Genomic DNA, 13,346 nt, shown 5'->3' on the forward strand with positions numbered 1-13,346 from the left:
TTCCTCCTGACAAGCGTGAATCCTGCAGGTTCATGTTCATGTGTGGGATGAAATCATCAAGTGTTTCATTGCGTATCTCTGAGCAGCAATCTGTTGGTTTCAGTTTGGGGATGGGGTAACAATCTAAGGAATGCATAATGAGAAACATCTCCCATGAATTAAGGGCAGCTGTTGCTGTGGTTTGTGGCGAGCCAGCCTCTCTATCAAGCCCACCTCCTGAAGCTTCATCAGCAGCGAAGTCCTCGTCATCGTCCAGCAAGCTCTGAGACGCCTGGACGTCTTTCTCGCCCTCCAAGTCCTCTGGCAGCGGGACCTCTCCCCACACCTTGGAGGCCTGAGTCACCTGCGGCAAACACACAGAGATTTATAGGGGTTGAAGTCTCTGCTGAGAAAGGTTACACCTAGTGCTATACATGGACCCTGGAAGGGTGGAGGGAAAACAAAAGCTGAGACAGGAAACGGGGCATTGTGATGTGTTTACTTTTACCATTTATTATCTCTTTGAGGCATTCTCAAGAGCTCGCATGCAAATAAAAGTTCATGACACCAGCAAGAGTGGAGCTCATACAGGGTTATAAGAATTTCTTTGTTATTCCCATGGCCCAGAAAAGTTCATTCAAGATCTGTGAATATGAGCTACTCTCTCCTAAAGCCAGAAACCAGACAAGTCGCAAACGTCTGATGTCATCAAGTATAAAGCCTGATTTTGTGGCCACACAGAATGTTTGTTTTCTTTTGTTGAACCCAAATGAGCTTTATTCTGTTGTACTGTTCTCAGTTCTGAAACCGAAAATGTACCCACATACACTGAACATTCCCGTGGGTGCTCTCCATGTCATGTATGGTATCTTTTAAGGTCTGACACCTTGGTTAGTTGGTCGATAAGCTCTTATCTGACCAAATTCTCACTGGTCGGACAATCTCTGGTTTTACTTTGGTATGCCTGTTTGTTCAGGCTGTTGTTCAGCATCTGTCTGCACACGTTTGTTGCTCTTTATTCCGCCCCTCCTCCACCATGATTGGACATCTGGTTTAAAAAGCGACTCTGACAAGAGCAGCGTTTTACTCTCATTTTTCAACATAGAAAAACAGATGAATAAAGACAAAGACATTCGGTGTCTGACTTATCATTGAGGACTTATTTTACAAAGTTGTTTGGTATTTTTTTGTATTTCCTGTGTGTCCTGCAAGCATGTAGAGCAATTAATAAACAAACAGTATATATATTCCCACAAGGGATGCACGATATTGAATTTTTTGCCGATATCCGATATGCTGAAATTAACAGCTCAATTGAAAGATAACCAACATCAATATATTGACTTTTTTCCCACCTAATTTTAGTGATCATCAAGTCTCTTCTGTAGTGGAATTAACATCATATTATGCATGCATACTCTTATCGTGACGGCCCACCAACAGATGGAGACACAAAATACAATACTTTTCAGTGTAAGTGATATTTGTTCATTGTGCAAAATAAGAAAAGCATGTTGGCCAATTCTGATATTTCATTTTAAAGCCAATATTAGGCGATATCGATGACCAATGTGCCAATATTGTCATGTATCCCTTGTTTCAACAGTCCGACTAATGAACAGTCCAAAAACAGAAAATCAAGATGTGGTGGCAGATGTTTTAATTGTGCAGCCTGCCACAAATAAATGAATGTGTGGGACAGTTTATTTTCAGATAACGTTACACTACACGTCACATTTATTTTTCATTGGCCCAATTGGACAATAGCATGAGGCATTAGACTTCCCAAGCACAGAGTTTACCTTCCTCAGGCAAGCATTATGTCGAGCCCTGTAATGCTTTGGTAGACACACAAAGCTAACAGGTAGAGTGTGCTCTGTGTACCGTGGCTGATTTAGTTAACCTAAATATAACGTGCAGATTTTTGATTGGTTGAAGAGTAGGTTGGATTTCAGTTGAACAATATTTTCTTTGGTTGACTTCGCCCCTACATCTTTCCCAATACATTGTGTATGGAGCAGCTCCAGACTTTATACTCAGTGACGTCACAAATGTTGGTTTTAGCACTCTAGCTTTCGGATTTGTGAGAGTTGTTCATGTCCACTTATATAAGTGAATTCTGATTGGACTGCAAGTGACTTGCAAAATTGTCAAGTTTGTAAAAAACAACTTTATTTTTAAGTACAGTGAGTTTCCAGCACAGAGCTTTTAATTTGAAGTGCTGTTTCCTGCTGTAGAGTGAGTGACTAACAGACTGCAAACTAGCTTTATGACATTGCCAAACGCAAGTATGACGCTGAATGTATTAAACTGTGTAGACCTTGAACTAATGAGTAGAAATATGGACCCGTGGCCGGACCAGTTGGGAACCACTGTCTTAGACTGTACAAATAAAATGTATTCATTCTGAAAATGGGTGTAGTCCCCCTTTAATTTTTTTCACAGCACAAACGTCCAAAGCAATCATCACAGTTTGCTTTTGTACACATTTCTAATCTTAATGGTGGAAGCTGGCTCCAGATATCCACAGCTGACTGAAATGACCCACATATGGATACACACACATGTACTGGCAAACAATCACATATGCACACACACACAACTTTGAACGCCAGGGAAAGCAGCTGAGGGTGAGATCAGAATGAGTGGATGACATAAATCTGTTAAAGTATGCTTTAAACTCCATCGCCCCGGGGTTAAAAAAAAACAGGCTCTGGAATTAGGAAGGAGTCTATCACGGAAACATGAGGTCACCTCCAGGAGCTGAACAAACACCTCAAATAAACGCAGCACCTCAGAGGACAAGTCGCTTCAAAATCTGTGATCATCATAACATTATCAAGCGTGTTGTATGAAAGGAACAATAGCAGGAGTGTAACTGAAGGATGGGACTGAGAATGCAGCGGCTGACCCCGGGACACAGTAGAGTAAAGTTTCATTCAACTCCGAGCACACACAGCGTCAGGGCTGGAAATCAATCCTCAATCATTTTTGATCAACCAGTTTCAAACAGTTTTGTTCATGCACTCGTGGCAGAGTTTTACAAATACAGAAGTCCAAAAAACTGAGCTCGCTAGAAAATTGTTTGTGTGAGCATTTTAAGACTTTCGGAGAACAAAAATTGGATAACAACAGCTTTAAGAATCAGGTTGAATGTTGCACTGAGTGAGTTCAGCTTTCTTTTCTGTGTCTCTCTGCTCCTTCTGTCTCATATCCTCTGGTCTCCCTGCCTTCAACTTCACATTCTTTCTGTACATTTCTCTCTGTCCTCGACTCTGTCCTCTCTCACCCTCTGTATGCACTGTCCGTCCCTTTCTCTGTGACTCCCACAACTTAGTAACATTAAATGCACCTTCTTTATTTCATCTACAGTACCAGTCAAAAGTTTGGACACACTTTCCCACTTGAATGGGAAAGTGTGTCCAAACTTTTGACTGGTACTGTATGTGTTTGAGTTTGGATCATTTTGTATTTGAACTGTAGAAATGTGTCTAATACAGTATACAAACTGAAGCAAATTGTGCAGTATATTTATATATTTACACTATAATTATGCTTGGTGTTTGTGTTGTTGTTAAATTGAGCCTATAAATTCCACTGTAAGCACCAACAATATTGTGTGAATTGGATCAGGTCAGTTTCTATGTGTGGTGAACAGCACAGGGACATGAGCTAATGCTAATCCTAACCTGGGTACAGCTCTTCCTCTCCCATCTCCATCACTTTTACTTAACTTTGATCGACAGATTCTTTTCATGTTTGGCTGTCTCAGTGAAGAAAGTAAATGTTAGGGCAAAGGATATTTATATGTAAATGTAATCTCAAATTAGATATTTTTTTGTGTGATATTGCGATGGTGGTATGAGCTGCGATTGTAGAGGGAATGGTAATGGAATAATGGACCTGAATTTTGAAACGTTACCTTTGTTAAGTGTTGCTGTTGTCCCTGGCTTCATATGAGTAGAGGAAAAGTCCGCTACCCACTAGGCTAATTTATACAATGTAAAATGCCATAGACTTGTGCTAAAAACATTAGCATGTTGTATTTGTGGGGAAAATGTGTCCAGATAAAGACAAGTGTTTGTCTGTGAATGCTGCGAGTTATAGTGAAGCTGATTTGTGTACTTGTGTTTGAAACTGTCTCTATTAAGCCATGTTTAATGTGTGTTTAATGTGTGTTTTGAATCTTAAACTAATCTTAAACTTTACAGCACTTCAGAAACCTCCACCGCCAACTAGTGTTCTGGAGGTGTACCTGCAGAGTGACACAGACACACCACCGCACAAGTATAAATGCTCACAACGGCGTACGCCATGTGCGTAGCTTGTGGTGTAAGCTCCGCGTAGAGCTGACGCACAAGTATAAATCCCGCCTTAGGATTCCTCCTCTGGGGACCATGAATATCTGTACAATATTTGATTTCAATCCATCCTCTAGTTGTTGAGATACTTCACTCTGGACCACAGTGGTGGGCAACGGTACTAAAGTATTATTACCACAAAGATTATATCAGTGTACATTTCCATCACAACATTCTCAGAAAGGCGATCCTTGACAAAACCACTTAAAGTCGCACAAATAAAAAGACAGATCTGCCTCCTGTTGCAGTTCACCTGATAGACCCACACACACTCTCAATGAGGAGACACAGAGCTCTGCCAGCCGCTCTCATATCTGATCATCTTGATAATGTTCAGTGTGCCAGCCCAAGAGGAGCACAGTGTGGGTTTATTGTCTCCGCTCTCACCATCTCAGCATCCAGACTGCCCAGACTCCTGCTATAAGTTTGGATACGACCCTGGCAGGATGCCACCCCTGGCATTTCCAGTTGGCATGGCCTGCCAGTTCGTATTTCCACCCAACTCTGTCACGGTGGTTTTCCCATTTAAATGGCTCCAGCTAATAAATAACTAGATCTATCCCCCCAAATCCTCTCTCCCCCGACTGAGCACCCTTACAACAACAATCCCGGGCCATTTTCAAAAGGAAACCGCTGACTAACCAAATTCTTTTCAGTGGTGCCGACCAGCCAACCATCGGTGTGATCATCTCCTGCTTCCCACTCCCTTGGGACGGGGCTGTCATCTGGACACGCTGGATGCCATCTGGGCAAAAGCCACCACAAACTCACAGAGCAGCCTTTGCTGGGTGAGCCCATATGTGCACCTGATCTGAAAGCTAACATGTTGAGCTGCACTTGTTTGAGAATGTCAATCTGGCCTCATTTTTCTGAACCACACATGAATTTGCCTTCTCACTTTCCTACTGCATTCTTGTTCCCAAAGCTGATGTGACCTTTACTCTCAGTCCAGGAGTTGAGACACATCTGAAGTGTAAAAGTTATCTCTCCCTCGAGATAAAGGTCTTGACCGGCACGGTACTTCTTTGAACTCCGCCCCACCCAGAGGACACCGGCCTCAGAAAATCACCTCGCTCTTTTAACTTGTTGCAATTTCCAGAGGGACATGTGGCAGCCAGGTAGAGGCTTGAAAAAATACGGCACACACATGTACATGCACACACACATAATGCACATGTGACATGCAGACGAGCACACACATTCCAGCCAAAAGGAATTCCACTGTTTACTTATGAATTACTCTGCTCACAATGAACAATGTTTGCCTTGCAGGATGAAGTAGTAGCAGCTTTAAAAAGAGAGGGCAACAGAAACCATGGCTAATGAGTGACAGGTGATTCATACAGAAGCCTGACTACGAGCCTAAAGTTTGCCCAGCTGTTGTTTAGCAGGACTGACAGAAGAATACATTTTGGTCCGTGAACAATCGATAAGCAATGAGACAGAAGCAAAACGTTCCGGAAAAAGACTGGTAGATGTAAAAGTAAAGCCAAGATCCTTTCTCCCATCAGCTGTTGTTTAGGTTTGCAGCTGCAGACCTGCTGTCATCTCCTCGTCCAAAACAAACGCTGGCTTTTCTCAACATGCACATTTGTACTGCGAGCCCATTTATTTCACACTCACTGGCCATTAGCAGCCGATCAGATCTGCCTGCGTCTTTGTTTCCTAAAATGGAAAAAATCCGATAATAGACACACAAAGCCTCTCAATTCTCCACAGCTTTTATACGAACAAACGTCTCGTAAATGGTTCCTAAGAATGGCTGTTCCCATTATCCATTTATACTCTTATCTGCGGGAGAAAGTTAAGAGATATTTAGTATCATAACACACTGATATGGAGATAATGGTGTAATAACTCATGTGGCATTCAACTTTCAATTAACCACAGCTGCTGTACTTTAACACTTCCTAACTGGGGCCTGTTGAATGTGGAATTACTGTATGTTGAGAGAACATTCACAAAATTATGGGAGGCCATTTGAGCGCAACATATAAGCTTATTTTTCAGACCAGGTGTTCACACTATGAATGCATAGTAAGACAGACTATGGAGCTATACTGGTATTTGTGTTATTGTCAATACATCCAATGTGTTAAGTCTTTCTCTCAAAACTTCAAGGCTCTGACACACCAAGCTGATGATCGGCAGTTGGTCAATGTTGGGTCATCGGTGAGCGTCTGTTGCCTTAGTTTTTGAGGTGTGTCCCACACTAGTCGACCCTTGTCGGGGTTTTTTAGGCTAATTCAGCGTGTTGAATCGGTGTCGGAGACGGCAAAGCCTGTCATTGAGAGAAATCACTCTGACTTGCAGTTTAACTCAGCGCTCAAGAAGGGAACCCATGGTTGAATTTGCAGACGATACAACCAGGCGGAAGAGGTAATGAGGCTGACAGAGTGGTGCACAGAAAATAGCCTGACTCTCAATATCAAGTAAACAAAAGAACTCATAGTTGATTTCAGAGAGGCAGGATGCCCATTCAACACTGCACATCAACAGGGAGAGGGTGGAGAGGGTGACCAGCTTTAAATTTCTTTAGCGAATGCATTTCAGAGACCTCTCATGGACAACAAACACCGCGGCGTAGGTCAAGGAGGCACAAAAGCAGCTTTAATTCGTGAGGATGCTTAGGAAGGTAAACCTGTCACAACAGCTTCTGGTGTCGTTCTACCGCTGCTCCATTATTTTCATATATAAGTGCACCTGAATTTCGTTGTATGAATGTTTGTACAATGACAATAAATAAATCTAATCTAATCTAATCTAAAGTGAGGAAAGTAAACAAACGACTAAAGTCAAGAGGGCGTGAGAAGAAATAAACTTGTTATATTAGACAAGATTTTGCTTTTAGCCGTTCAGCTCTTTAGCAGAAATGGTTTGTAATAGCTTGTGTTACTGTTCGCTAGCAAACGGTGAATATCATTTGTTCTTTCAACATCGGTTTTGTCGTTAATTTGCTAACTGGCTAACTAGGGTCTTGAATCCATCCTATCAATCTTCCAGTTTCCCTTCATGAATGACAAATACAGATTACCGCTACCTGTTGATGTGGAGGGTTATTTCTTCTCATGCAGGTGTAGAACCTACATGCTGGTTGGCCATTGGTTGTAGTCTTTGCTGTGTTATCAAGTGCAACTGTTTGGCCAAGACACAGTGGACATGGTCAAAAACCATGAAACAGATTCATATCTGACACCAAGATTGCATTTGTAACTCATCTGGTTCAAAAGTTTAAAGCTAATATGGCCGATACCAATGGTGTGTAGATATTATCGCGCACCCCTAAGTTTTAACAGTAAATTTAGGCTAAATCATATGAAGTTTTTAGCAAATGTTACTCAAACAGTAGAAGATTACTACTTTTTGGGGATTGTTTTTGCACAGATTTGATGCCTTAGTGAGAATTTGTGGCAGCAGAAGAGTCAATGTGGGATTGAGTCAAAGACTGGAATGAAGGATTATGTCTACCAGTGCAACAACATGGCTCATCTAGGCGTTTATTTGACAACAATGGCGCTCTTTGGCACTGAGGAATAAGCTATATCAGGCAATAATTGTTAGTAGAAGATATTCACTTGTTAGTTCTCGTCTTTTCTTGTGATTCTTTGATAATAACAAAGCAACTTCTTTATATAATGAAACCCAGAACACAAGAACTAAGCAAGCACTGGCTTTGTGAGAGATATAAGGGATACTGTGACTTTGATAGTTTCTTGCTATTCCACTGCCAACTTTTCTCAGATGTTAGAGAATCTCAAAATACCAGAGCCCCAAATATTGGAGTTTCCTGTAATGCAGCAGCAGCAATCTAAAGCACACATCATCCACAGACAAACATCTAAAACCACTGGAATGACCCTCCAAACCTACAAATACAGAAATGAAAGTGTCCACAAACACACACACACACACACACACTGGCATGTGGTAGCACATGCAAACACACACCCACACTGTCCTGCACACTCCATTATAAACCCACAGTCCTGCATTCCCATCCTGGTTACATCTCTTTGACAGCCAAAGCCCTGTCAGAGGCAGTGTGAGAAGAATTCTTCATGGGACTCGATTCGCCCACTCTGCTAATAAACCCACTGATGCAGCTGCAGGACAGCCTGTGAGAAACATCTTTAAAGCATAACCAATGTGTTACAGAAAACAAGAAGCTGCTCATACTCGACACGAGTCCCACAGGAGGAGTGGTGTCCTCTAATGGAAATATACTGAACAAAAGTTCGAATGCAGCACTTTTTTATTTGCTCCCATTTCTCACAGGTTTGAGTTAAAAATGTTAGACTTGTTTTATACGCTCGATAGATTTATTTCTCTCTAATTTTGGTTGCAAATTTGTTAAAATCTGTGTTTGTGAGCACTTCTCCTTTTCCAAGATAATTCATCCAACTGACAGGTGTGGCATATCAAGATGCTGAATAAACAGCATCATTACTGCACAGGTGTTTCTTGGGATGGCAACAATAAAAGGCCACTCTAAAAATGTGCGGTTTGATCAAACGACACTGTGCCACAGATGTCCCAGATTTTAAAGGGAGCGGGCCATCAGCAGGCTGGCTGCAGGAATGTCCACCAGAGCTGCTGCCCACCAACTGAATGTTCATTTCACAACCAAAAGCCATCTCCAATGTTGATTCTTTGAATTTGGTAGTGCATCCAACCGGCTTCATAACCACAGACTACGTGTAACCACACCGATTAAGGACCTCCACATGCAGTGTCTTCACCTGCAAGATCATCTGAGACCAGCCACCCAAACAGCTGATCCAACAACTGGTTCGCACAATCGAAGACTTTGTGCATAAACCGACAGCAACTGGCTCAGGGAAGCTCATCTGCATGTTCATCACCCTCACCAGGTCTTGACTTGACAGGAGTTTATCATCATAACTGACTTGTGTGGTTGTGAAGCTGGTTGGATGTACTGCCAAATCCAGGGAAACAACACAGGAGAATCTTAAGTTGTGTTCACACTAAACGTGATGTGAATTTTCAGGTTGTGCAAGTTTGAACAATAGAATATTTTGTGTGCACAAAATCGCTGAATCGATGAATGAAGTTCCGCCCGTACGTCCTCAGTGTCATACGTCCCCGGGAAATCTCAGTGCTGATTGGCTATCGCGGCATAAACTGGTTGCTGACGTTTCGACTTTTCAGCTCTAACAAATATGCGTATAACGCAAAATTGCGCTATTCACTTCATTCGCATCATTTGTATCGCGTCAGTTGCCTCTAATCACCTCTTTACATTGACTTTACATGTAATTCGCCTGTGTGAATTGTTTTGTTCACGCCCGGTGTGAACATTATAGTAGTGAAATGATCATTAAAATCGGAGTAATATGCGTAATAAGTTTGTCACACCACAGAAAAATGTGTTATGAAGCGCCCAGCCAAATTTGAATGATTAAAAAAAGTTGCGCAGTATATAAAACTACATTTCAAAATCATGAAAAAATAAGCAGTATTCTCTGCTCTGATACACTGAGGGCGTGTCCGCTAAATCCCCTGAGGCCACACCTACTTGTGGGAAAGCTGCCTCTTTCAATCGTAGCACCACAATGGATGCAGCTTAATTGGACAAACATGTTTGAGCCACCAGAGCCAGAATCAAATTTGGAGCCAGACGACACTGACCTGCCCAAGAAACCAACCTACTTCTTTGTGAAACAACGACAAAACTTAACAGTTAGTTCTAATATAGTGTAGGGGTGGGGCCTCTTTTAAGGATTGCTCTATTGCATCATTGAGCAGGTGTTTAGCTCTGCCCAACAAATCCTGGACGGTTTAACTCAGTAATATATAGTTCCAAGTCTTTTCATGTTTCCAACAAGTGTTTTCGAGAGCTCAGCATTTATTTTACCCTGACTTAACGTTCACGGGCAACAGCTCAAGTGGACATTCCTTCGCTCAGCATGCTAATGGCGCGCTCCCCCAAAACATGCAACATCCATAGCACTGTGCTGAGTGATAAAACTGCACATTTTAAAATGGCCTCTCATTGTGACTATTCCAAGAAACACCTGTGCAGTAATAATGCTGTTCATTCAGCATCTTGATATGTCACACCTAACAGGTGGATGGATGATGCTGGAAAAGAAGAAGTGCTCACTAAGATGGATTTTCAAACATTTGTGAACAAAATTTGAGAGAAATATACCTATTGAGTGCATGAAAAAAGTCTTAGATCTTCAACTCACACTCAAGTGTTGCATTTAAATTCTTGTATGTACTGCTGTTTTCAGATAGCATCAGTGAAGGTTCAGCATTTCAATCATCCCCTGAGCTCTCACAATGTATCTGCTTTTGCTCCCACCAGAGCGTGTGATGGCAAAACACAGAAATGTGAAAGCTGAAAAAGGCTCACAATCGATTCAAACACCAAGCTGTGACCTTTCAACCGAGCCTTGCGCTGGCACTCACAGAAAACCTTCTTCAGATGAATTCCCAACCTTCTTGACCCTCCGTCCCTCCCTAACCTCCCTCCGCTCTCTTTCACTCTCTCCCTCTCAACAATATCTGCTTAGACTTGAAGCTGCAGCGTGTGTTAAACAGGAATGGAATGTAAACTGCGGAGAGCATTAAGTGGATGAAAGCCTGACACATACCCTTTTCTCTTTAGGTAGAGAGTGCTGAAAAGAAGGAGCACCACCAGGCACCAACAAGGACTGAGCTGCAGAACCCCGGCACTCCCTTCACTCGACCCGCTGCTATCAGTGGAGTAGGTGCAGGAGGATTAGCAGGGTTGCATTAAATCAGATCCATTACAGCACCTTGATAGTGTAAAAATAAATTGTGTGTTTTTGTGATGTGGTTGGCCTCGTGTTGTTGTGTGGTGATGAAAGAGAAGAAAGGATAAGCCCTGGAGAAATGTTTCTTCTCCACACACTTCTTGCAGGAACAGGAGACACAGACGTCTCAAGGTTTTAAACAACAGGGTGGCTTTGTCTATGTTTGTGTATGTTTGTGTGTGAGAGACAGAGTTTCCTATGTGTTTAACCCTTGCTTGGAGTGCTGGGTGAACTGACAAACTGCCACTCCTGACACTAAACCTCTGCCGGGGCCCCTGCTGCATAAAGGGCCCGATGAGTGAGGCCCTTCTGCTCTCTGCAGCTCTTTGACGTTCCTACAGGGTTTAATCCAAAGTGATTGGACCGGGAGGAAGTGCAAGGAGGCTCTTCATTCAACAGACAAACAGTCTTTGACAACGTGCAGGGATTGTCTTCTCAAAGTGCTCCATGACGAGCGCCGTGGGTGCAACAAACATGTCGGGGTTTCTCAGAAAGAGAGGGCTTGAGGAGGTAGAGGTGAAGGGGGCCAGGGAGTAAAAAGTGAAGTCCACATTTTTGAACACATGCTTGGAGTGCCTGCCTCACCATCTTCCCCCAGGTCATTCATTCTCTCTCCCACAAGACGGTCATGCCATGCATTTTACAATAAGCTTGGTCTCCCACTGAAAAAAGGCAGAAGGACCTGCACTTTCCTGACACGCATGATGCCTTTCTTGATATATGCTGGTGTTGCAATGTGATGCAGCAGAGTGGAAGGCACCAAGGATGAAGGCACTGAATATATCTAACAGGTAACTGCAAGTGCACAGAGGGGCAGTGTCTTTTCTGCTCTGTTGTGCCTGTTTTGAAGAGCCAACTAAATTACTTAAAATAAGATGTTGGTAGCAGTGTTCCACTTTTCAAAGTGAACCACTGCTTAGATCTAAGTGAGCGGAAATCTTTTTCTGCCAGTTTGGACTATTGATGTTTCCAGCACCTTGCCAAGACCAAGCCGGGTGGAGCGGCGGCTGTTCTGCATCATTAAAATAAGAAGTTAAAAGATCTTGCACTGCACTTCTACGACAGTAGCTTAGTGTGCATTCACAAATTAGTCCAGTTTTTGCCCTCATTCCAAAAAAGACAATATTCCTTCTACGTTTTATACATGTCCAATGAAAATGAATATTCCACTAATACTTCTGCTTGCATGCAGCCGGGCAGACTCTGATTAACGTGCTGTAACACGTTGTTAATCAAGTCAAAATACATAAAAGTTAAAAGGCTGGAGTTGCTTGTCATGTTGCGTCTCTAGTCAAAAGAGTTTTCCACTGTCTGCACACTCTGCAACTCTGGCAAGTTGGTTTATGTACAACGTCTCCATGACAACACACAGAGTCGACTGTCGACTGCAAACTGCTGTAAAAACCTGCTGTAAACATGCCCAAATAATGCAACTAATACCCGACTAACAGCGACATAACCAACGTGTCTTAATCGGAAAATGCTAAATTTGGAAAAAGGCCTAATTCGGAAAATCCAAACAGAATATGCTGCTTACATGACCCGCACAAAATTCAGAATACTGTCATATTTTGAATTATAGTGGAATATTAGCATGTATGTAAATGTACTCATTGTCAGACTCATGATTGACAGTTAAAAAAAAAAGTTGGTGCAGAAGAAAAAGAGATATAATTTTTGCCTCAGCCTACATTACCCACAGTGCAACTCAATCACTGCCTGCTCAGTCAAAGATTGAGGTGTGTTATGCTAGTAGCAGACGATGCAGCCTCAAGCTTCTACAACAGAGATAATTAGCAGGCTACAAAAGTTTAGTAAGTTCACTGCTCTCTAAAGCCTAACTTATAATTCTGCAGAAAAGCTCACGCAGAGTTGCAGAGATGGTTTGCAGGGATCGCAGGAAGCCGCAGAGACTTGTCATGCATCTCCTGATAAATGTGACTTTGTGCCGAGCACTGCAAAGGCAGCAGAAGTTTGATTGGAAGCATGGACTAGTTTGAAGAAAGGCTAGCAGAGCAAGTTAGAGTATATCATCACTTGTATGATCGCTCCTCTAAAGATTATCAAAAAATAAATCTAAGTCAAGAGCTGGAGAGTGATGTCAGAGAGTGTACCAGACAAATGGAAACTTCTGAGGCAAGCTGGTTAAAATAAAAATTTAAAAAGTTAGCAAAAAGCAGCGGGAGTGTTTTCATTAACTGTT

General features: G+C 42.4%; 1 protein-coding gene across 2 annotated transcripts in view; it reads right to left on the reverse strand.

Annotated features, from left to right (window-relative positions):
• The window catches only part of hspg2 (heparan sulfate proteoglycan 2), a 166,327-nt gene that overhangs the window by 115,687 nt on the left and 37,294 nt on the right, over positions 1-13,346 (reverse strand). For both annotated transcript variants that reach the window (XM_050064829.1, XM_050064830.1), the window contains exon 2: positions 214-343. In XM_050064829.1, the coding sequence (XP_049920786.1) occupies positions 214-343 (130 nt within the window). The remainder of the gene's footprint in view (positions 1-213; positions 344-13,346) is intronic.

This window comes from Epinephelus moara, chromosome 16, assembly GCF_006386435.1.
Source record: "Epinephelus moara isolate mb chromosome 16, YSFRI_EMoa_1.0, whole genome shotgun sequence".
Taxonomy (NCBI): domain Eukaryota; kingdom Metazoa; phylum Chordata; class Actinopteri; order Perciformes; family Serranidae; genus Epinephelus; species Epinephelus moara.